The sequence below is a fragment of the Macrobrachium nipponense genome, chromosome 18, assembly GCF_015104395.2.
Source record: "Macrobrachium nipponense isolate FS-2020 chromosome 18, ASM1510439v2, whole genome shotgun sequence".
NCBI lineage: Eukaryota > Metazoa > Arthropoda > Malacostraca > Decapoda > Palaemonidae > Macrobrachium > Macrobrachium nipponense.
This window is the reverse complement of record NC_087211.1, coordinates 20262503-20288187: the sequence shown is the minus strand read 5'-3', so window position 1 is coordinate 20288187 and position 25685 is coordinate 20262503. Positions and strand designations below refer to the sequence as shown.

Here is a 25685-nt window from a genome sequence, read left to right as displayed (position 1 = left end):
GACATTACGACGCCTTGGCACTGAGGGTGAGGTGTATATCCAGGTAATACCCCTAGGGCGGCCTTTGTCAAATGGATGACCCCATCCTCTTATTGTGGCTCCGTGGTGGGTATGGCGATTACCAGGGCGAACTATATCTTTTTGTATATATGGCCAACCCCCCCTCTTTTATCATCTGACCCTGGCATGGAAATGGACATGGCAATGGATAATTCAGGTTCGAAAATTGTTACGATGGAACCTTTTTCTTCTGTTTTGGAAAGAAAGAAAAATGCAAAATTGAATTCAAGGAACTTAAATATTCAGAGTAATAAGAAAGGAAAAATGGAGATTCTTCCTGGTATGTATGAATTAGGCTCATACAATAAGTTTATAGTTCTTAGGTTCGAAGATGATGTATTGCAGAATATCCATGCATTTAAAGCAAGCAGAGAAATTAATAATGTTTGTAACTGCGTACCATAAATTCGTCCACAAGCTGATGGGACCCTATTAGTCGAAGTTTCCTCACCTGAACAAAGTGAAAAATTGCTCAAGATGAATACCTAAGTAAGGCAAAAAGTTACGTGTTCCCTCATCCTATTCATAACCAAAGTCGAGGAGTTATATATGCTCCCGAACTGCTCTTGTTAGACACAAGAAATTCAGCAGGAATTAGAGGAACAGAATGTGGCAAAGGTGGTCAGAATGAGAAAAAAGGTGGGAGATCAGATTGTTCCATTGGCAACGCTAATCCTCACTTTTAATACCTTTAGATTAATTACCTAATGCTATCAAGGCAGGCTGGCTGAACTTAGAAGTCAAGATATACATATCATCACCTTTGAGATGTTACCACTGCCGGATGTTTGGTCATTTGATCCAGAAATGTAGAAAAAAAATAAATGAAGAACCTGCTTTATGTTGTAATTGTGGCAAAGAAGGACATGGATCATGCAATGAGCCACCGTCTTGTATTAATTGTGGAGAAAATCATCCTGCATCCTCAAAAAGTTGTATGAAGTTTATTTTAGAGAGGAGGTGCAAACAGTTAAAGTTATGGAAAAGATTGTGTTAAAGACGCCAGAAAGAAAGTACTAGAACTTCAAATAAGACCGGGAGTTACATTTTCATCTGTAATTAAGAAGCCACAGTCCAGTGCACAAGTGCCAGCTACTCATGCAGGGCAACAGCAACCATCCGCTGCAGTCACAAAGCCAAACCAGGCTGAGACAATGCCACGTGGAGAGGAGCATGGTGATGATAAATCTAAAGCGGGATGTTCTTTAAATAATCAAAATAGCACATCACTCCAGCAACCAAAACCACAGGTTCTTAAATCATGTACAGCAGAAATACCTAAAGGAATACAGTTGACTACATCTAATGGAACTCGGCCCAAATCAGATCACAGGAAAAGAGAGAGAACATCAGAAAAAAGAAAAGATGAAAGTGCAAATGAAAGTAATGAACTTTCCTCATAGAAATCCATCGTTATCCAGAGCAATATCCCCAGGTTAAAACATGTAAAAGGTAATAATTAATTGCCTTTAGTAATGGATCGCAGGCTTTCAATTTTGCTGTGGAACTGTCAGGGGATGCAAGCCAAATATGAATCTACAAATTTTGATTAAAGAAAACTTACCAATATGCATTGCCCTGCAAGAGACTATGCTTGGACAAAAAATCATATGTCCTAAAGAATACATTTTTTATCATTCAGATTATGATGAGCAAGTAGGGATTCATGGTGGAAGTACTATGTTAATTAGGCAAGGTACAGCTCACAAAAAATATCCACTGCAAACAGACTTGCAAGTAGTTGCTGTCCAGATTTTTCTGAAAACCCTTAATTCTGGAGAACCAAGACATTTTCATATTCAAACTGCGAACTTTTCTGTTATAGATTTATCAGTATGCAGTCCTGATTGTTAATCTTGACTTTTCTTGGAGTGCAATGAGTGAAGGATCAGGAAGTGATCCTTTTCCAATCTTTATTAATGTATTAGGTGAAATTGCTACACCAAGATCACCTAGTTGGATTCTGGATAAAGCCATTTACCTTTCAGGAATTTTGATCTGCCTTATCATGTAATGAATCTGCTCCTGGTGCAGATGACATAATATATTCAATGATAAAAAATTTGCCACTTGGAACACAAAAGTTTCTGCTCAGTATCATTAACCCTTAAACACCGAGCTGGTATTTCCGAAAGTGTCTCCCGTATGCCGGCGGCGTTCGCGAGTGAGCGCCGAAGCGGAAAAAAATTTTCTTAAAAAATTACAGCACGCTTAATTTTCAAGATTAAGAGTTCATTTTTGGCTCCTTTTTTGTCATTGCCTGAAATTTAGTATGCAACCATCAGAAATGAGAAAAAATATTATCATATAAATATTGGAATATATGACAGCGCAAAAAAAATTTTGTATATAATTGCAGTAGTTTTGGTATATAACAAATTGTAAAACGAAAAAAGCAACACAGAGAAAATATTATCACAATATGATGCGTGAATTCGTAACGAGCGGACGTTAAAAAAAAGTAGTTTTAAAAAATTCACCATAAATTGCAATATTGTGCTAGTGTTCCCATTTGTTGCAAAATGAAGGTAACTGATTGAATATTACTAGACTGTAAGTGTTGCAGTTTTCGGCCATTTCAGTCGAGTTAAAGTTGACCAAAGGTCAAATTTTTTCTATTTATCGTTATTTATATGAAAATATTTAAAAATTGATAAAAGCTACCGGGAAATATAAAATAGTGCAAACATTACGACAATTTTTGATTTTTTCGGAAGAGTGACCACACGGACGTAAGGAAAGTTTTTTTTTTTTTTTTTTTTTTACCATAAATCGGAATATTGGGCTAAAGACTTCCAATTTGATGCAAAATAAAGGTAAATGATTGAATATTACTAGAATTTAATAGCTTTAGCTTACAATTGCGTTTTGTTGACCATTTCGGTCGAGTCAAATTTGACCAAAAGTTGAAAATTTGGCACTTACCATTGTTTATATGAAAATATTTCAAAAGTGATGAAAGCCACAACCATGGGTTTTTATATGTTGTATTCTACATGAAATTGCGCACATTTTCATATATAAAACTTTATGTAACGGCTAATATATAACTCTGCAAACATTACGACAATCGGACGAAAAAACTTCAGAATTTTTCGGAAGAGTTACTGTGCGGACGTAAGGAAATTTTTTTTTTTTTTTCAAAAATTCACCATGAATCAATACATTGTGCTAGAGACTTCCAATTTGTTGCAAAATAAAGGTAAATGATTGAATATAACTAGAATGTAATAGTTTTAGCTTACAATTGCGTTTTTTTACCATTTCGGTAGAGTCGAAGTTGACTGAAGGTTGATATTTTGGCACTTCGTTGTTTATATGAAAATATTTCAAAACTGATAAAAGCTACAACCATGAGTTTTTTTGTTGTATTTTACATGAAATTGAGCACATTTTCATATATAAAACTTTTATGTAATGGCTAATATAAAACTGCAAACATTACGACAATCGGACGAAAAAATGTCTGATTTTTTTGGAAGAGTTACTGCGCAGACGTAAGGAAAAGGTATTTTTCAAAAATTCACCATAAATCAAAATATTGTGCCAGAGACTTCCCGTTTGTTGCAAAATGAAGGTAATTGATTGAATATTACTAGACTGTAAGTGTTGTAGCTTACAATTGCAGTTTTCAACCATTTCGGTCGAGGTAAAGTTGACCGAATGTTGAATTTTTTCTATTTATCCTTATTAATGTGAAAATATTTCAAAACTGATAAAAGCTATAACCATGGGTTGTGTTTTTTCGTATTTGACATGAAATTGTGCACATTTTTACATGTAAAACTTTATGTAACGGCTAATATAAAACGGTGCAAACATTACGACAAACGGACGAAAATATTTATGATTTTTTCAGCAGTTACCCTGCGGATGTAGGAAAAAGTTTTTTTCAAAAACTCACTAAAAATCAAAATATTGTGCTAGAGACTTCCAATTTTTTGCAAAGTGAAGGTAAATGATTGGATATTACTAGAATGTAAGAGTTTTAGCTTACAATTGCGTTTTTTGACCATTTTGGTCGAGTCAAACTTTATCAAAGGTTGAAATTTTGGCACTTATTGTTATTTATATGAAAATAATTCAAAACTGATAAAAGCTATAACCATGGGTTGTTTTTTGTTGTATCTACATGAAATTGCGCACATTTTTATATATAAAAATTTATGTAACGGCTAATATAAAACTGTGCGAACATTACGACAGTCGGATGAAAAAATTTCTGATTTTTTCGGAAGAGTTACCAGAGGACGTAAGGAAAAAGTTTTTTTTTTTTAAATTCACTATAAATCGAAATATTGTGCTAGAGACTTCCAATTTGATGCAAAATAAAGTTAAATGATTGAATATTACTAGAATGTAAGCGTTTTAGCTCACAATTGTGTTTTTCGACCATTTCGGTCGAGTCTAAGTTGACAATGTTGAAAATTTGGCACTTATCTTGATTTATATGAAAATATTTCAAAACTGATAAAAGCTACAACTATGGGTTGTTTTTCGTTGTATTCTACATGAATTGCGCACATTTTCATATATAAAACTCTATGTAACGGGTAATATAAAATGGTGCAAAAATTATGTCAAAGTTACGAAATAATTTCTGAAATGTGTCACTGATGCTTTTTAGTGCGAGAAGAAAGAAATTCGCGCTTGTGCGCCTGTTTAATGATTGTAAACAAAACAACAGCTTGATCTGTGAACTCAGCATCCCTCAAGGTGCGTGATTCAAAATTTTTTGCCAAGTAGGCCTATAACTTTTTCCGCGAATTTAAAAAAAAACTTTTTTGCGTCGATATTTCATACGTCAATTCGGCACCCAACAGACAATTTTCCAGTAGGCATTTAAGGGTTAATAAAATGCGGAAAGAAAATGCATTTCCAGCTTTGTGGAATATAGCTTTATTACTAGCTTTTTTGAAGCCACAGAAGGATGGTACTACTCCGTCTTGTTATCGTCCTATTGCTCTAACATCATGCATATGTAAGTTGATGGAAAAAATGGTCAATATGCGACTTACATGGATCTTAGAAAAGAAGGAGCTTATAACTCCAGCCCAGTGTGGCTTTCGATAAATGCGTTCTTGTACCAACATCTTAGTGCGTCTAGAAAATTCAATATGTGAGGCTTTCATCTCCAGAAAACATCATGTATCAGTTTTCTTTGACCTGAAGAAAGCTTATGATACAACCTGGAGATATGGTATTTTGAAGACACTCCATGATTATGAATTCCAAGGAGAATTACCATTATTCATCCAAGCTTTCCTAAAAATCAAAGGTTCAGGGTTAAAGTTGGAAACTCATTTTCATCTCTACAGCCAAGAAGAAGGAGTTCCACAGGGAAGTGTCCTTAGTGTGACACTGTTTGCTTTGTGCATTAACGGCATTGCCTCTGTGATTCCTAAAGATATAATGTTTTCCCTATTGGTTGATGACCTCTCTCTATCATTTGCAGCCTCACGAATGACAGTGGCTGAGAGAAAAATGCAGCTGGCTATTAACAAAATTGTTGAATGGGCTGAAAAAAGGGGTTTTAAGTTCTCTACATCGAAAACTGTTGCTGTACATTTCTGCCGCATTAAGGTATACATCCTGATCCTGACCTCTACATACATGATCAGAGGATGTCATGTAAGGAAGAGAGACGTTTTTTGGGGTTACTGTTCGACCAAAAAATGACTTGGGTATCTCACCTAAAAGATCTGAAAGTTAGGTGTATGCAAGCTCTGAATGTTTTAAGAGTGCTTTCCCATACATCTTGGGGAGTAGATAGGAATCACCTAATGATCCTCTACAAAGCCATAGTGGCATCAAAATTAGCATATGGTTGTGAGGTATACTCTTCAGCCTCGAAATCAAAACTAAATATTTTAGATTCGGTACATAATGCAGGAATAAGGATTGCGAGTGGTGCCTTTAAATCGTCTCCAATCCCAAGCCTTTTGGTAGATTCAGGGGAACTGCCTCTAGATTCATGTCGTCAGATATCACTTGTTCGATACTGGCATAGAATCCAGAGGATTCCTGACTCATTAACTTGCAAAGCAACTTTTAATGATAAATATTTTAACCTTTATGAACATAATCCGCGTTATCCAAAACCTTTTGGATACAGTTTTAAACATTTTAGATTATGTATTCTATTCCAAAGGTCAAAGTCTGGCCATTTAAGTATTCTGTTGTTCCCCCCTTCGAAGTTTCCTTTTGGTAGCAAGGAACAAGTGGGTGCTGAGATGCTGCGCATCTCCTTTTTAGAACATTTGATGGACCACGATGGTTCAGTCATAGTTTTTACAGATTGATCCAAGTCTGACGCAGGTTTTGGCTATAGAGTTGTATTTCCCAATTTCAATAAGAGTGGAAGGCTGCCAGATCAGTCATCCATGTTTACAGCAGTGTTATGCAATCCTAACTGCCCTTAAGGGGGCCGGCCGGCTAATGCCGTTTTTTAACGACAGGACTGACATTCATACCACTTAATAAGGTGACTTGGGACATCTCTAAACCGCATATGATTTTCGCCTCTGACCTTCGGTTTTGTGACGCCAGGGCAATTTATCCCGAAAATAACCATTTTTCAAATTCTATCTCCTCCCTTGATATTTAATATTAAGACCTGGGATTACTACCATACATAGACCTGATGTCGACCTCCAATCAAATGGAGAGTATTTTTTCTAAAAGTCCTTTTTTTGCTAGATATGAATTTTTCAATATGGTAAAAAAATAAACCCTATAAATCACGAGAAAAAAATTTATAAAAAAAAGACGAAACAAAAATTGGAAAAAAGGGCTCTATTTGATTGTTCTATAATGTCTTTCTGAGTTATATACCAAATTCCAATGTTATAGCTTCAAAACTAAGTGAGGAGATAGAATTTGAAGGTCAATAAGTATAGTTTTGAGATCGGGCGTTCAAAGTTTCCCTTCGTATTTCTATAAAGACAATGTTAATAAATAATGATTATTATGAATGTATATTTCTTTTTTGTGTATTAATAAACCAAAACTATTTTATTTATCATAATTTAATCATAAGTGATGATCCCTTTGCTCATATATCGTAGCCTGGGGCACTGCTTGAGGCAAGATGGGGCACTCCTTCCTACGTTACCCCCTCTCTCCCCTTCACTAACTCGGCTTATTACAGCGAATTTTCTTCTGTATGTTAGCGAGATGTTTTCCTTGTATTTTCCTCTTTGGCATGATGACATTCTTGCCGAAACAAAGATAAACAAACGTAAATGCAAGAGAATGTCAAAGGTGAAACTCGAAGGTGTACTCTCTTTTTACAAAGACAATTTAATAAATCATGATTATTATGAATTTCATATTCCATTTTGGGTATTAAAAAACCAAAACTATGTTATTTATCATAAATGAAGATCTCTTTGCTCAAAGATCGTAGCCTTGGGCACAGTGTGACGTGCTGTCAGGCAAGAAGGGGGCATTACTAGACAACCCTCCCCTCTCTCTTCACTAACTACGTGTATATTATGATATTCTGTAATAATACTTGAGTGATTTTTCTTCGTCTGTATGTTAGCGAGATGTTTTCCTTGTCTTTTCCTCATTGGCATGATGAACTTCTTGCCGAAACATACATAAACATACGTAAAAGCAAGCGAATGTCACGAGGTGAAACTCGAACGTGTAATCTACTTGACGTCTATGGTCCAACTGATTCATGATTGAACCAGATACTCGCTTCAGACGCTTCTACGAGCCACGGAATCTCTACAGATGCCATTTCTCACAATTTCTTTGCCAATAATTATCAAAATTTACGATAACAGAAGAAATATTGCATTTTCTTGTACGGATGAATGTTTTAGGCTTATTGAGTTATGTTTACTAATTACCCTGTAACTACGAAAGTAAGAGGAATTTTGACAAAATATTTCGTATACGTATTCTCAATTGCCATATGAAGCTCCATGAATTTTTTCATGACTGCATTTTTCGCCCTATACCACCATATATAGGGGTTCTGGCCGGCCCCCTTAAAGAGATTGCTTGTCATTCTGGAGAACACTTTGTTATATGTTGTGATTCACTGAGTGTCTTGCAAGCTATTGGTAATTTTAATTCACTCCATCCTATCATAATTGAAAATTTAGAGTGGCTTCAGTTGCTTAAGATTAGTGGTAGTAAAGTATCTTTCTGTTGGTCCCCTGCACATGTCGGTGTGGCAGGAAACGAAGTAGCAGACTCACTTGCCAAAACAGCTGTCAACCAAAGTAATATAGCTAGGTGTGCACTCCCTACAAATGATAGGTATCTGGTCATTAAATCAGCGTTCCTTGATTCCTGGAAATTTGCATGGGAGCTAGAAAACCAAAAAATTAAAGAAATAGCTACCACCATCTTTCCTTGAAAGTATTCATCAATGACTAGGCAAAGGGAAGTAATACTCAGTCGGCTTAGAATAGGTCATACAAAAATGACACATGGCTTTCTGATGAGTGGGGATCATCAGCCTTATTGTAACAACTGCTTGGTACCATTAACAGTCAGGTACCTGATAGTGGAGTGCACCAGTCTTTCAGATGAGCGAGAGAGGTACTTTCTTCCACATTGCAGGGGAACTGAAGATGGTTTTTCCCTTATCAAGATTTTAGGGGCAGATTTTACTGAAAGCGCCTGTTTAATTTTATTAATAAAATCGGTATTTTAAATAAAATTTAATTTTTACTATTTTGTAAGTTTATAGGTTTTATGATTATGAATTTTTTTATCATGGGGATTTTCCTTTGTTCATTTTATTTTATTTCATTTAAATGAGTTTTTAATGTTTTTTTTATTTCAAGTTAATAATTTTGTCTTGTGTGTTTTATGTGCATATGAATGTATTTGATCGTTTGGATATGCATACATATGCTTTGTATATTCCATTGTAGTGGCGTCAATAACCATTAGCAGTTGTGACGCCAGATAATCTTTAATAAATCAATCAATCAATCTATTATTCAGTGGAACTGTCAGGGACTGTGAGCAAAGTATGAGGAAATAAAGCTTTTGATCGATGAGCACTCCCCTGTAGGGGTATGTTAGCAGGAGACCATGCTAGGTGAATATACCTCTTGTCCTAGAGAATATGTTCACTACAGAACTAAATTTGATCTAGAAGTGGGAAATCATGGTGGATCCCTCATCTACATCTGTTGAGATGCTCCACACTACCAAGTGAAACTAAATACAATGGTCCTTCCTTATCCGCGGGGGATGAGTTCCAGGCCCCCCATGAATAGTTAGAACCCGCAAATACAGTGGTACCTCTAGATACGAAATTAATCCGTTCCGAGGCGGCCTTCATATCATGGTTTTTTCGTATCTTGAACCGCATTTTACATGTAAAATGCCTAATCCGTTCCAAGCCCTACAAAAACACCCCAGTTAATTATATTTCCAGGCTTACAACACATGTTCTAGGGTTACGATGCCGATCCGACGGAAGAAATATGACTCCAAAAAGGCAAAATACTGTACATACTTGAGTAATATTCAACTGCATGTAATGTTCAACCCCATTTTTACTGCATATATTAGGACTTTAGCATATGTCCCTTAGCAGTAAGCCTACCCTATGTTAGCAGTTGCTACTGTAGCCTAGTCTATGATTCTGACATCTAAACCTGAATCTAAAAGCTTAGAATATGCCAATAAAATGTATAAATAATCAGTATGTACTCATTTCAAATAATTATTAGTTAATCATTAACTATAATACACAAACAAACAAAAATATAACCTTCCAATCGTTTTTTTACATTCGGCTCCTACGAGTACCGAAAGATCGCCAAGCAATCACTTTTCCTAGGACACAGTAAGCATAAATTTTCATTAGTATCTCTCTTCAACTAATGAAACTACCAAACAGCGTAATAGCCATTCATTTCTATTCTTTTATTCTATCTTTACCTAATGGAGATACCGAGTTACTGACAGCTATAATGAAACATATACGTAACGTGATATTAAAACAGAAGAAGACTTCTAGAAAATATGTATTTGTTGGCTTTGATGATAACAGTCTGATTTATTTTATATTTTATGATATCTAATTCACAATTTTTTTTTATTAAATATATTGCATGTACTCATTTCAAATAATTATTAAGTAACCATTAACTATAATAAACAATAAAAAAATAAAAAATAAAAGCTTCCAAACTTCTGTTTACATCCAGCACTTACGAGTACCGAACGATCGCTAAGCAATCCCTTTTCCTAGTACACAGTAAGCCATAAATTTTCCTTATCTCTCTTCAACTACTGAAACTACCAAACAGTATAATAACCATTCATTTCTATTCTTTATTCTATCTTTACCTAACTTAGCTTGACAATTTCGCCTTCCACCAGGCCTCTTTAAGAGCTTTATTATAAAATAAAGCTCTTAAAATAAAGCTCTTCAAGAGGCCTGGTGGAAGGCGAAATTGTCGAGCTACTAAGAGTCTTTTATTCTCTTTCCTCCTTTGGGCGATATTGACTTATCTCATCTTCATGTTATGAAGATTATATCTATCCAAGTTATTTTTAAATACATGTCAAGTGTATGAAATGCTAATGTTATTTATACATCATGAATGTTTTCAGGCCTAGATGCCAGAATTTCCTATAGTGATATATAAAGTATGTACGTATATAGTTTGTAATCAATTACGGATCAATTATTTTCATGAAAGTAATCAATAATCAGTAACTGAGATTACCAGAGGCACCGGCATCTCGCCTCTCATTTGTCGCCTACCGACTCCCCTCTCCTCCCGCCTCCCAAACCTAACGTCAGTTTTCTCCCACTACCCCTCCATATCTTAGTTATTTGCTCCCGCACCTAGCTCCATCGCTTCTTTCCATTCCTTTTCCAGCATTTTGTTTGGATTATCACGGCAGCATTTTATTTCAATTAACATGGCAGCATTTTATTTCAATTATGAATTTATCAATGTAACAGTGAAGTGTTGTGCAGTGGAGAAGGTGGCTACTTGTCCCTCGATTCTCCTAGACACAGGTCACTGTCCTGCTCTTCCACACCAGGGAGAAGACATAACGGAGGTCCAAGGGAGGTCGGGGTTTACATACAGGTAGTCGCTCCCAGGTTTCAACTGAGCCGCTGGAAAGGCGTCTTTCTGGATGCGTGTGTTAGAGGAGGTGACTATCTGACCCCTTGGATCTCTTAGACTAAAGTCACTGTCCTGCTTCTCCTCACCAAGAACACATAATGGTAGTTGAAGGGAGTCCCCTTGGACTTGCCCCCTCGGTCAAACCTGTAGCTATTCCCAGGTAACAGCTGACAGCCATTGAAAAGGCATCTTGATGAATGTGTAGTGAAATTTTTACCCCCTCGGTCGAACTTGTCATGTGTTTATAGGTTTCGTCCAAACACCGCTGGAAAGGCATATCTTTTAGTGCAATTCGTCACATAGATCGTGTCGATAGTGATTCTTGTCCCCTTGGTCATGCTTGTCCGGCTCCTCAAAGGTGATGTTTGACTTGCAACTCGGCTAATTCGACTGAAGGGAGTCTGATGAGGTTCCCCCCCCCCCCCCCCCCCCCCCCCCCCCCCCCTCCCCCCCCCCCCCCCCCCCCCTCAGTTGAAATTGTCATGCTCCTATCAACCACTCGCTCTGCCATTTGGCTCTGCCCTTCTAAAATTGCCTCCCTATAGCTCTTAAATTCTGGTATACCTTCAGCTACTTCAGTCCTAACACTAACACTTCTACTCTCTTTCATACACCTATCTAACTCTTAATCCTCTACTATTTCTAAACTGTCGTTCCATGTCAACTTTTCATTCGTCCATCCCATTTTCTCCTTACATTTTAGATTCATAAAATCGTATACGCTCCCTGGTACAGTCGCCAGCAACTTTCACACTAACTCCTTACACTCATTTATCCCTTCGTCCCCAAACTTTTTCCTAGCTAATGTTTGCAACCAGCACACATACATTGACAACAACTCGCCAACATTCATTCTTGCCTCTTCAAAATCATGCTTCCTCTTATATCTAACACTACTCTTTATCCTCTTCCCCTGTTCCACAATCCTGGCTTTCACACACTCAAATGGCACGTTCCTTGCACTCATCATTACCCCATACATGCTCAACAAAATCTCGTCAAAAAGTTACCTAACTCTTTCCCAAATTTTTTTTTATCTTCGTACTTAGCCAAACAATACTTCTCATATTCCTTAAAAAAGTCCTCTATATTCCTACTACCATATTCCTCATACCTCTCACATCAGGGTACCTCTCTTATATATACATTGCCTTTCGCACTTCATGCTCTCTCTCACTTTTGCTACTTCCATTCTGACCTTTCTTACTCTCTTCTGAATACAACGAATCTACTTCCATACTCACATTCATGCTTTTAGTCATACCTTTCTTACCCCTCTTCCTCCTACTTACTAATTCCCACTTACCACTATCTAAATCTACTTACTAATTCCCACTTACCACTATCTAAATCACTGTCATCCTGCACCTTACTCTCAACTCTGTTCTCATCTTCATTCATTCTCTTCTTATTTTGCCCACCATCCTTACTAATCTTCTTCCCTTTAGTCCTTTCCTTACTCTTAACTCCCTTCTTACCCTTCTACTCTGATCTGTCCCTGTTCTGTACCTTGTCTTTCTTCTCCTCATTTACCACAACCATACCCCTTCCTCACTCACACTTACATCCACTTGTTCTTTCACTTTCTTAATTGCTCCTGGCCCATCACAAGACCCAGTAGGCCTACTTCCTACAGCTCCCTCTTCAAAAAAAAACCCTTTCATCATTTCCTTCACCACCTCTTACACATCACTCATCAATCCCAACTTTTCATCCACCCTGTCAACCATTGGCTGAAAGAAACGGTAGCAGCAAGGGTCTTCCTCTCGGACTCTCGCATCAGCAGACTCAGAGAGGCAGTGCGGCTATTCCTATCAAGACAGAAACAACCTGCTCGGCTCTGGCAAGTCGTGATTGGTCACCTGTCGTCATTGGAGAAGTTGGTCCCTCATGGGTGCTTTCACCTTCGGTCTCTCCAGTGGAGACTGAGGGATTATTGGTCCCAGTCATAGGGTCCTCAGTCCCTCCTTGTTCCTCTCTTGCAGGGAAGATTTATAATAGTGGCTAGACAACAGGAACCTCATCATATGAGTGGATTTGTCCACTCCACCTCCAGATATGCTCCTGTTCTGAGACGCATTGAATGAGGGATGGGGTGCACACCTGGAGGAGTTGCTGACTGCAGGAGTGTGGAACCTTCATGACAGGTGCCTTCACATCAACGTTCTGGAACTCAAGGCAGCCTTCCTGGCTCTCCAAGAGTTCCAGGAACTAGTGATGGGACACTCGTGGTGTTGAAGAGCGACAACACCACATTAGTGGCATATGTCAACAAGCAAAAGGGACTTGCCTCTCTCAAGCTACACTGGTTGACAATAAATGCAGCTGCACAAGTGGGCAATAGCTCATTCAGTGGAGCTGTCAGACAGATACATCCCAGGCAAGAGGAATGTAGTGGCAGACAAGCTCAGCCACCAGAATCAGGTGGTAGGAACCAAATGGTCCCTGCACCAGGACTTGGCGGAAAGACTTTTTGACCTATTGGGCCGTCCAGTTCATAGACTTGTTTGCCACCCGGTTCAACAGAAGGTGGAAATCTTCTTTTCTGGGCTCAGCTCGTGTCGGCCTATGAAAGTATCCTTAATATCATTCTTTCTAGGCAAAATTAATCTAAAATTACCAGAGAAAAACAAAATTGAGAAAATGTCAGTAAAACTGACTCGCTCACTCTATAAAAGAAGTGTCGGTATGAGAATATGGGCGAGTGGGATCACTACCACGAGTCATTCACCATTTAGACCTTCCAACCTAAAATCCCCACCAGAGAGAGCTGATACGAAAGGGTGATGCGGCCGCTACTACTACTACTACTGACGCCACGGACAGCAGCGCCCCTAGCGGTCATCCTTAATCTTTAGACGAACACGTTGAGTGCATTTTTCTCTCGTGCCGTGTTTTTTCGGATTTCTACTTGTATTCATCATGGAACGTGCAGCTATCGCATCGGCTAAGTTAAGTGCCTCATAAGTAGTATTTTACTGTTTTTTAGTCTTCCAGGGACCAGTATTTTCCTTCTTAATAGGTCATATACGGTCTCCCGGTTGACTCGTGGCGGCTGCATGCCGCCTCGTGTTAAGATTTCCCAGTCTCCCATACTGGGACATCTTATACTTATGGGCTTACTATATCACGTTCATCGTTTATTACATCGTTTTCATAGCTAGGACAGCCCTTTTACCATTTCTCTTAGTTTGGTATTTAGGGCTATACTGTGTTTCTGGCCCAGCATCCCGGCTCTTGCTCTTCATCGGCTATCGCTGGCTCCGAGTAGTCAACTGTTCCTCGGAACAGATTGCCTCCTCCTGGGCTTCTTTCTCTTTTACTGAAAGTGTCTTTTCCCCCTTTTACGATGTATTAGTTTTAGTTTTATTTAGTGGGTGTTAGGCTAGCCTAGGTGCATGTACCATGTGTTGGTTGGTACGGTCTGGTTCACGTGGCCCATCCATGGTTGTGTTGCTATCGCGGCTTAGGCCACTTGCGGTCACGTGTTCCATAGCACCTTACCCTTCCCCTTCCCTCCCTACTAGGTATAGGGAGGGGTCTGGGGGACTCCTTGGTTACCATGACAACCACAGTAGCCTTCCTCCCTCTCTCTCTGAGGAGGCCAGGAGCTCCCTCCCAGCTGGGGTATGGGGCGACCACTTGTCTCGGGTACCGGGTCACCGAGCGGGTAGTTGTAGGGACGGGGAGGGGTAGGCCACCCCCCCCCCTCTTTCTCTCCCGCCGCGTTACGCCGGAAACCCCCCCCCCCCCAACACCCCCCCCCCCCCCCCCCATATTGCTCAGTCCCACCCTTCCCCTACTGTAATGAACGGAGCCTCCGTTGCAGCCGGGGTCCCTTTGGTTATAGTTTCGTCTGGCTCCGCCAGCGGGCGGGGTGGTCATTACTAGTGGTCTGTTGCTTGCCTACTATATCCTCTTTTTTCCGCTACCGGAGGAGAGCTTGCTCCTTACCCGGGCACTCTTCTAGTAGACGGGAAAAAATTTATATACTTCGTTATAAATATAAGGATGTACCCTAATTTTACGGTGAATTTTAGTTTTAATTATTTTTGTGTACCATCTCCGTCGTTCTCCGTCGTGGTTTCATGGCTCCCCACCACAGCCTGGTTGGATAATTTTCTCCTGTCTCCGGCGTAGCCTTAGACAACTCCAACCGCCTAGTTACCACACGTATTACGGCGGGGTTCTGGTTTAATCTAACTTTCACGCTCCGGCATGCAGCGGAGCAATTGTTAGGCTGTAAGTGTGCTCCTGATACTTATGTATCTTTCCACTTACAGGCTACCAACTGTCAGGTCCTGGGGTGCAACGCGACTCTTTACGACCCCTGCGCCCATGAGGAGTGTAGGACTCACGCCCCGTGTGCCACGACCCACAATGGTATGATCGTCTGGCACCCAGAAGCCTGCACCATATGCTACGACCTTGTTAGTCAGCTGTTGGGCGGGGTAAGTCTACTCTTAGACTTCTTGGTCATATCACTAATAACACTTAGTTATAAGCTTGTTAAACCCTGTCTCCGCCGCTAGAAGCTTCATTTCGCCTTCTCTTTCAGGCTGCCGCCGTGAAGGAAGTCGCCTTAGCAACCCTGAAGGCTTGGGTGGGCGGCTTCGGGAAGAACGCCGCCAAGGGCCAGCCATACATCCTCAATAAGAAGCTGGCCGTTCAGATCTTCCCCGGTGGCAAGTCGACCGGTTATGTTGACCCCATCTCGGCAGCCCCTCTCATAGCTTCGATACAGCAGGAGGTGCAGCAGGCGTTCGGGTCCACCTCCACGCAGGAGCCGGTCCCAGATGTCGCGAACTTGGACCTGATCATCGAGCCTATGGCGGTAGGGGCAGAGGATTTGTTGGTTGAGGTAGGTGTGTCGGGCGCCCAAGGTCTTTCCTTGGGCGCTCCTGGATCTTCTTCTCCTGTCCCTTCTACTGCTTCTTTCCAAGGCTTTACGGGATCTGAGATCCCTGCCTGCTCTCCCGCTCTCTCTGTACCCCCGAAGGTGAAGGGACAGAGAGAACAGAAGACCCTCCACAAGACGACTTCTAAGAAGTCGTCGTCGTCTTCTTCAGCAAAGAAGTCTACGACTTCCTACGCTGACGCGGTGAAGGCAAAGCCGAGCTCTTCGTACTCTAAGAGCTCTAGAAGCAAGGCTTCTAAGGAGAAGGCTCGCGCTCAAGCCGAGCCAACGCCTTCTCCGGCCTCCACCGCATCCACTCCGGCAACGCCGGTTGGAGTGGCGGGACCAGACTCCCTTTGATCCCACCGCCTTCTCGGCAGTGGTGATGCAGCAAGTGGGAGAGATGGTTGGCTCGCAGGTCTCCGCCCTCGGGACCAGGTTTGAACAGATGTTTGCGCAGCTGTCAAACACCCTCAGTCAGTCTGGCCAATCCATCCAGGATCTCTCTAACAGAGTTAGAGAGAATGAGGACCGTGTTGCTGGGCTTTCTCAGGTTCCTCAGCCAATCTCCCCCGTAGCAGGTACTGGCATTCTGCAGTTACCTCCATACGAATCCCTACCAGCCTTCTCCATGGATAACCCATGGAGAGTGGCCGCTTATGCTCCATTCAAGGACGGCATGATCTCTATCCCGGAGTGTGGAACTCGAAGGATTGAGGACTTCGAGTTTTATCCTCCTGGATTGACTCAGCCTTTCATTGGGTATGCTAGGCTGACCGTGGCTGCTCTCACTAGAGAGGACAAGATTTCCCGAGAGAACGTGCTGTATAGTAGGGAGCACGCACAGCGGGAATGGGTTCACTGCCTAGAGGATTGGGAGTGTACCAACACTAAGCTCCAGGCTTTCAAGAGTCCTTTCACTATTTTCGCGACGGAGGAGGAGGCTTCTCTTCCGTTCGCTACCAAAATAGTGGAAGCGACTCTTCAGGCAGTCCTCAAGGATGAGCCCATGCCACAGCTGAGGGAAGCTGAGTCTACTCCGCTCTTCCCAGCCTTTGGAGAATTGTGGGAGAACTTGCCTGCCACGTTCACGATTGGTAAGCTTAAGCCAGACTGCGCAATGGACCAGTTTGGCGAGAAGCTTCCAAGGCTGCCTGATACTCTGATTCAGGCGGAGTTCGATGCTCGAACTAGATTTGGGAGGTCCCTTAACTCCCTGATCATCACAGAAATGGCGGCCCTGTCTTAGGGCACAGAACCGCTATTCAAGATTCTGGCCAAGTCTCAGCTCCAGACAGTACAGACGATGCTTTCGACTTCTTCCAAGCTAGGAGGAACTGCCGAAAGCACGTTCTGCAGGAGGCCACTATCAGGCACGAGCCTAATAGACTCCTGGCTTCCAGCATGTGGGGTGCGGACCTCTTCCCAGAGTCCGCTGTGAACGAGGTGCACCACGAGGCTGCTAGGCTCAACCAGAGCCTTAGGGCTAGGTGGGGCATCTCTTCCAATAGGAAGCAAGAGACCGCCCCTGCTGCTGGTAAGAAACTTAAGAAGTCTGGCAGAAGGTTCCAGCCTTACCAGAAGCAAAAGCAGCAACAGCAGTTTGTTCAGGCCGTCCCAGTTACCCAACAGGGACAGCCATCGACTTCAAAACAGGCTCAACCCATCCTCCTGTTGTCCCCTCAGTCTCAACCCTCAACCTCCTACGCAGTCTCGCCGGCCTTCAACTCTATGTATGAAAGCCAGGCTTACCCAGCCTTTAATAGGTTTTCTAGGGGTAGCAGGGCGAGGGGCCACTTTCGCCAGCGTGGCACAGGGAGAGCTGCAAGAGGAAGGCAATTCAGAGGAGGGCGCGGAGGCCAACCCGCCCAACAACAGTGAGGCTCCCCAGGTAGGAGGGAGGCTGTTCCTCTTCCGTCACAGGTGGGGGTTCAGCAAATGGGCACAGAGCATCGTGTCCAAAGGATTGGGTTGGAGTTGGATCAAAGATCCCCCTCCAATCAAATCATTTTATCAGAAACCATCAAAGGAATTGACAGATTATGCGGAGGAACTCCTTCAGAAAGGAGCTATTGCGAGAGTCAAGCATCTAAAATTTCAAGGTCGCTTATTCAGTGTGCCAAAGAAAGGCTCAACAAAAAGAAGGGTAATCTTAGACTTGTCAAAGCTAAACTCTTTCATTCGTTGCGACAAGTTCAAAATGCTTACCATCTCGCAGGTACGGACCTTACTTCTCCGTGGGGCCGTCACATCCTCCATCGATCTTACAGACGCATACTATCATATCCCTATAGCCAGGCACTTCCGTCCATTCCTAGGCTTCAAACTAGGAAATCAGACATTCTCATTCAAAGTGATGCCCTTCGGTCTGAATGTAGCCCCCAGGGTTTTCACGAAAATAGCAGAAGTGGTAGTTCAACAGTTGAGAACTCAAGGGATAATGGTAGCAGCATACCTCGACGATTGGTTGATCTGGGCACCAACGGTCGAGGAATGTCTCAAAGCCACTAAAAAGGTAGTTCAATTTCTGGAACATCTGGGGTTCCAGATAAACAAAACGAAATCCAGACTTACTCCCAGAGTCTCGTTTCAGTGGCTAGGAATCCAATGGGATTTGTCTTCCCACAATCTGTCAATTCCGGTGGCCAAAAGGAAAGAAATAGCCAAGTCTGTGAAACAATTTCTCAAATGCAAACAAACATCAAGGAGAAACCAGGAAAGAATCCTAGGTTCTCTTCAGTTTGCTTCAGTAACAGATATCCTCCTGAAAGCAAGGCTGAAAGATATAAATCGAGTTTGGCGATCGAGAGCAAATCTCGAGACAAGTTGTCAATAATTCCACAGATCCTTCGCAATCAGCTACGTCCATGGACAAAAGTGAAGAACCTTGCCAAGTTAGTACCCCTTCAATATCCCCTTCCAGTGTTAACCATTCACACGGATGCCTCCCTGTTCGGATGGGGGGGATATTCTCAATTCAAGCAAGTTCAGGGGACGTGGTCAGCTCAGTTCCGCCAGCTTCACATAAACGTCCTGGAAGCAATGGCAGTAATTCTTACCCTGAAGAGACTCCTTCCCCCGAAGAAGTCTCATCTAAGACTAGTTTTGGACAGTGCAGTGGTAGTACATTGCATCAACAGAGGAGGGTCCAAATCCAAACACGTAAATCATGTCATGATAGCTATCTTTGCGCTAGCAGGCAAGCACAGATGGCATCTGTCCGCCACTCACCTGGCGGGGGTAAGAAATGTGATAGCAGACGCTTTGTCCCGGTCAGTCCCTCTGGAATGAGAATGGTCCCTGGATGACAGGTCATTCCAGTGGATATGCCGGAGGGTTCCAGGTCTCCAAGTAGATCTCTTCGCCTCACAAGCGAATCACAAGCTTCCTTGCTATGTGGCCCCCAACCTGGACCCTCTGGCTTATGCCATGGACGCCCTGTCGTTAGATTGGAATCAGTGGAGAAAAATTTATGTTTTTCCTCCAGTGAATCTTCTTTTGAAAGTCTTGAGCAAGCTGAGGACTTTCAAGGGACTAGTAGCTCTGATTGCTCCAGACTGGCCAAAAGCAACTGGTATCCTCTGCTTCTGGAATTGGGTCTCCGACCTCAACGGATCCCCAATCCCAAGCTGTCGCAATCAGTACAAATGAGGACTGTGTTCGCTTCCTCAGGAATTCTTCAGACCCTAACTTTATGGACTTCATGAAGTTTGCGGCTAACAAAGATGCTAACATTGATCCACAAAACATTCTCTTCCTAGAATCAGATAAAAGAGAGTCAACTATTAGACAATATGACTCAGCTGTTAAAAAATTAGCATCCTTCCTGAAAGAATCAAACACTACAACCATGACAGTTAGCTTAGCTATATCCTTTTTCAGGTCCTTGTTTGAAAAAGGCTTAGCAGCTAGCACTATTACTACTCATAAATCGGCTTTGAAGAAGATCTTTCAGTTGGGTTTCCAACTGAAAGATCTTCTTTACGTCTATTCCCAAAGCCTGTGCTAGACTTAGGCCTTCTCAAAGGCCTACTGCAGTTTCATGGTTCTTAAATGATGTCCTCAAACTAGCCTCAGATACTGACAACTCATCTTGTACATTCATAATGCTTCTTAGAAAGACGTTATTCTTATTAAGCCTGGCTTCAGGAGCCAGAATTTCAGAACTGTCGGCTCTATCCAGAGATGCGGGTCATGTGGAATTCCTCCCCTCAGGAGAAGTTCTACTTGCGCCGGATCGTAGTTTTTTGGCTAAAAATGAGGATCCTCTTGCAAGGTGGGCTCCTTGGAAAGTCATCCCACTTCCGCAAGATCCTTCTCTCTGCCCAGTATCAACTTCAAGAGCCTTTCTATCTCGTACATCCTCAAGATCCTCAGGTTCTCTCTTTATGAGAGAAAAAGGTGGTACTTTATCAGTAAAAGGAATTAGACAACAGATCCTTTACTTCATTAAACAAGCCAATCCTGATTCATTTCCAAAAGCACATGACGTCAGAGGAGTAGCCACCTCAATTAATTACTTCCAACATATGAACTTTGAGGATCTTAAAAAGTATACTGGATGGAAATCACCGACAGTCTTTAAACGTCATTACCTAAAGTCCTTGGAATCTTTAAAATTTTCTGCAGTAGCAGCGGGAAACATTGTTTCTCCTGATACTGTATAGTAGTCGTAGTATAGATCCAGGTCTCCTTTCTACCTACCTCGTCCAACATGCCTCACCCTTTTGCCATGCTACTCGGATACTCTAGCCTTAGCCGCTAGAATCATATTGGTGGATTGTCCCTTATTTTTTTGCTAGGGACATCCACACTATGTACTTATAATGTACTTCAGTGTTTCTACCCTTATTTTTATGCTAGGGTAGAACACAATGTGTTTGTATATTATGTAAATATCTTAATTAAGTGAATCAATTTTGTTATTTTGCCATTGCATTACTGGGTATTACTATGTTTAATATAAGTTAATTTTTAAGTACTTTATATTGTTTGCTTTCTTTATCATGTCATTGTTTTAGGATAAGTTAGCTTTAAGTACTTTGTTTGTATACTGTAATGTCCCTGATTCACTTATATTATATATCTCTTTTTTACAACTGATTTTCATTTGTCCTTATTCCCATCTTGTCTGTTTCTCTGGTACACTTTCATAGGCCGACACGAGCTGAGCCCAGAAAAGGGATTTTGACGTAGGAAAAATCTATTTCTGGGTGATTGGCTCGTGTCGCCCTATGAAACCCACCCTGTCTTCTTTTACCCACCCTGCAGGACAAGATGTTCATAGATTAAGGATGACCGCTAGGGGCGCTGCTGTCCGTGGCGTCAGTAGTAGTAGTAGTAGCGGCCGCATCACCCTTTCGTATCAGCTCTCTCTGGTGGGGATTTTAGGTTGGAAGGTCTAAATGGTGAATGACTCGTGGTAGTGATCCCACTCGCCCATATTCTCATACCGACACTTCTTTTATAGAGTGAGCGAGTCAGTTTTACTGACATTTTCTTAATTTTGTTTTTCTCTGGTAATTTTAGATTAATTTTGCCTAGAAAGAATGATATTAAGGATACTTTCTTAGGCCGACACGAGCCAATCACCCAGAAATAGATTTTTCCTACGTCAAAATCCCTTTTCCATTGTCCCGGACCCATTGGCAGCTGCAGAGGATGCGTTGCAACATCCATGGGACAACCTAGAAGTCTACGCCTTTTCCCCCGTTCTGCCTGATTCGAGCCGTGATCAGCAGGATGCGGATCACACACACAATCTTTGAATGATTCTGGTGGCACCCCCTGACCTCCTGGCTCTTCTTTCCGAGGCACTGGGAGAGATCCCCCATGGCAGAACCTGCTGTGCCAAATCGTCCCTTTTGTTTTCGCTGTTGTACCCCCAACTCCTTTTTCTACAGTGTACTTTGATGAAAATTGCTTCGGACCTCCAAGAGGATCTACTCAGGATCTTCTGTCAACAGCATGAGACCTTCTACTGTGGACAGAGCAAAATCAAGTGATTTTAGTCACTAGATTTATTCAGACCAAACTAAAGGTTCTGGTAGATGAACTGAGTCGTTAGAAGCAGGTCCTTCCCATCAAGTGGACCTTGCAACACTGGTCTGTTGAAATCTGTGGAATCTGAGGAGCAGACCAATTTTGGACCTGTTTGCCACCTTAGGCCTTGGACACTAGCATGGACAATAGACACCGTGCTACAAGATTGGTCCAACTTTTACCTCTACACCTCTCCGCCCTACAACATGGTCAGGGAAGTGCTGAACAAGCTTCAGTTACGATGACTCTCATAGCCCAGTTATGGCCCATGAAAGAAGGGTTCCCAGACCTGTTACAGTTGTTGTTGGACTTTCTGAGAGTCCTTCACCAAAAACTGTCTGCTCAGACAGCCTTACTTCAAGAGATTCTACCAAAGGTGGTCTGCTTTTGCCCTGACAGGCTTCTGAAAGTCAGGTGGCTTGTTAGAGCCAAAAGGCTCTAGACGTGCGCCAGAGGCTATTGCTATGCATTGTCTGGCTTCTGTTTTTTAATATGGGTACTTTTCCCAGGGCAAGGGCACTTGTGTATGCTTTACCAGTGATCAGGCCTCTGATATGCTGTAAGACTCCCACTTAAGTATAAGCACCCCACAGCTCAATTGCCATACCACTACAGGTTAAGATGAGCACCAACCAGAGGCAATTTTCACCTGCAGTGGCTCTCTGAACAGATAAGGAAACAATAAGCGTTGTTTTAATGCTAGCAACTTTTTGCATTTCAAAGTCATTACCATTCCTAAATGTTTTGGAGTAGAATACAGTGGTCCCCCGTATTCGCGGGGGATGCGTACCAGACCCCCCCGTGAATAGTTAGAATCCGCGAATGTTTGGAACCCCTATGAAAATGCTAAAAACAGCCTATTTTGTTAGTTAAAACTCAAGAAAAACCCACTAAAAATTTTCATACTTGGTTTTTTAATAGTTTCATCACAAAAAGTACATTTTATGATGAAATTCATCAAAAAAAACCAGGAATTTGTGGATATTTATCATAGAAAAATACCGCGAATGCGCGAATTTTCCGCGAATAATGCAGGGAAACGTTCCCCAGAGAAATCCGCAAATGTGTGAGTCCGCGAATCTGGAGAACGCGAATACGGGGGGTCCACTGTATATACTATGTCCATGTATCCCACCTCCATTCAGTGTGGGATTCAGCTATGTAATTACTTGGTAAGTTACTTATATGAAAGTGGTATTTTCACAATAAAATAGTTTCATATTAACTTCATAAGCAATTACAGAATCGTAGAATGAGGTTTTCTGCCAAGTCGTTTCCAGTAAGGTGGGGCTTGTCACCTACACTAAACTAGTACGTATTGAATTACTACCACAATTTTTTAAATAAGGCTGTTGCTTGAGTTAGCTTTTTAATTGTCTAGTGATGACAATGACTGGATTTTTGGCGACAGTAACTGGGGATTGGCGCTGTTATTGCCAATTTTCAGTTTTTGGCACACCATCAGGAACAGAACCCCTGCCAATGGGAGACTGCTTGTATATATGGAACTGAATTTTATTATGAAAGTGTAATTTTATTAGGTTTTTCATTACATTGTGTTTTTTTTATGTTATTCACCCTAACTTCTTTTGCAGTCGTAGCCATGAGGGTGAACATCCAAGAGGTCTCCCCATAAATTTCCTCTTGCTGAGTGTCATTGAACATGTCACAGATAATGTAAGTATGTCTTGGATAACAGTTTACCATTTTGCTAATTAGTAATTGTTATTATTTAACAAAACATTTGAAATTATGGTCAGGAAGATTTTAGTAAGAAGTCTTAAAGATTATCCTAGTACTGTATGGTATACAGGTATTCTCCTACTTACGATGTGGTTAGGTTCCAGTAACCCCATTGTTTGCTGGGAAAATTGTATCTCGAACATAGCCTAGCCTACACTAGGGTAGTTAAAAACTTCTTTACATATAGGGTAGCCTAGCCTACACTACACAGTATGTACATATACTTTATACATATACGGTATAGTAATTACTAATTTCAGCTAATTCTCGTAAGTTCAATGCGTATTAGCTTATAATTCAGTACAAAGAGAAATTAAATAACACTAACAAGAGTTAGCCTAGTGCATACTGTGTCATATTGTTTACATACGAAAACAGTAGCCTAGCCTACAGTATACTTTATACTACATGTATGGTGCAGTTATTATTAATAAAAGCCAATTCTGGAGGTTCAATGCATTCTGACTGATAATTGAGTTAAAAAAGAAATTGAACACGAAACGAGAATCCGCTTCGTTCCGATACTAGCGTAATTGACTGATGTCAGGCTGCTGATGGCTACATATAATTACAAACGCAACAGATATGCACCTTTTCCATGAATCCTTTAAAAAGCTTTATCCAATATTCTTATTGTATTATATAATAAAATAATAACATAGCAGTCAATGTTTTGGTTTGGAAATCAGCTGATGCCAAACTTGAGTTTATTTAGCTTAATTTTACTCAATTCTGTGTGAAATTTCTTGCTTCTAGTTAACATAAACAATATTTAGATACTTTACTTATATGTGGCAAAGTCATTTTTTGTTATACAACATATTTTTAAGTGAAATGTCACTTGAATACGTCTCTTTGTGAATTTTTTTTTTTTCATTAACAGATTGTGCATTGGGAGCATGTTTATTGTGTCAAAAATATGTGACTGCTATTTCCACTTTTATTTCATCATAATACGAGCTTTACATTATTTAGCTTTTATCGGCCTGAAAACAACAGTAAAATATATTCTTTCAAGACCAGTATTTTCTATTGAATGATTTTCTCTCAATTTTATCTACAGTTGTGTTTGATGACAAAAATTGTTGCGATGCATGATAAGTCATTAGCAGCTGGAACAGTTTTCTCAGCTTCAGCTCCATATTGGTTTAAATTTAACTGCATATGACCTGTGAGCAATATCCCAAAGGTAGTGAGAGTTGAAAGTGATTTTCCCCTGCCTTCAAAATCTGATGAACCGACAGGTTTTTATGGAATGCAAGGAACAAAGCAATGACCTTGACCTTGTGAGCTCTCTGAAAAAGTATGTATACCAGTGTCATCTATGACAGCAGCAGAGTACACCTTTCTGATTGTCTCAAGAAGTCAGAAAGATAGTGTTCTTGGATACCTCTTTCTTGGAACCTCCGGTGCTAACGAAGAGTTGACACATAGGCTGGAGATGTTGAGTCTTCTTCAGATAGAGCGTCTGGATTATCATCAACGAAATCACTCAGGGAGGGAAGGGTAAGAGAAGCGACTTTAGAGTCAAGGACTGAAGGATTCTGAGTCTGCTACAAAATCAAACGTAACCAATCCCTGTCCCATTGAGTGTTTTATATCGAAAGAAAAAGACCACGAAGTTTGCCAACTCTCTTTGCCGATGCCAGGGCAAGCATAGAGATGGATTTTAGGATCAGATCCCTGTCTAATTGCTCGAAGTAGTTCGTACAGTACACAAGTCAGGCTCTGCAATACAAGTCATCCCACGCATGAGGTCTAAGACCCTGAGGGGGGCAAGAACTCTTGAAGCTCCTCATGAGTAAGGAGGAGATATC

General features: G+C 41.2%; 1 protein-coding gene across 1 annotated transcript in view; it reads left to right on the top strand.

The window, feature by feature from the left end:
• The window catches only part of LOC135196909 (uncharacterized), a 349582-nt gene that overhangs the window by 107227 nt on the left and 216670 nt on the right, over positions 1–25685 (top strand). Inside the window, exon 3 of the mRNA XM_064223723.1 lies at positions 23721–23802. Within this exon, the coding sequence (XP_064079793.1) occupies positions 23721–23802 (82 nt within the window). The remainder of the gene's footprint in view (positions 1–23720; positions 23803–25685) is intronic.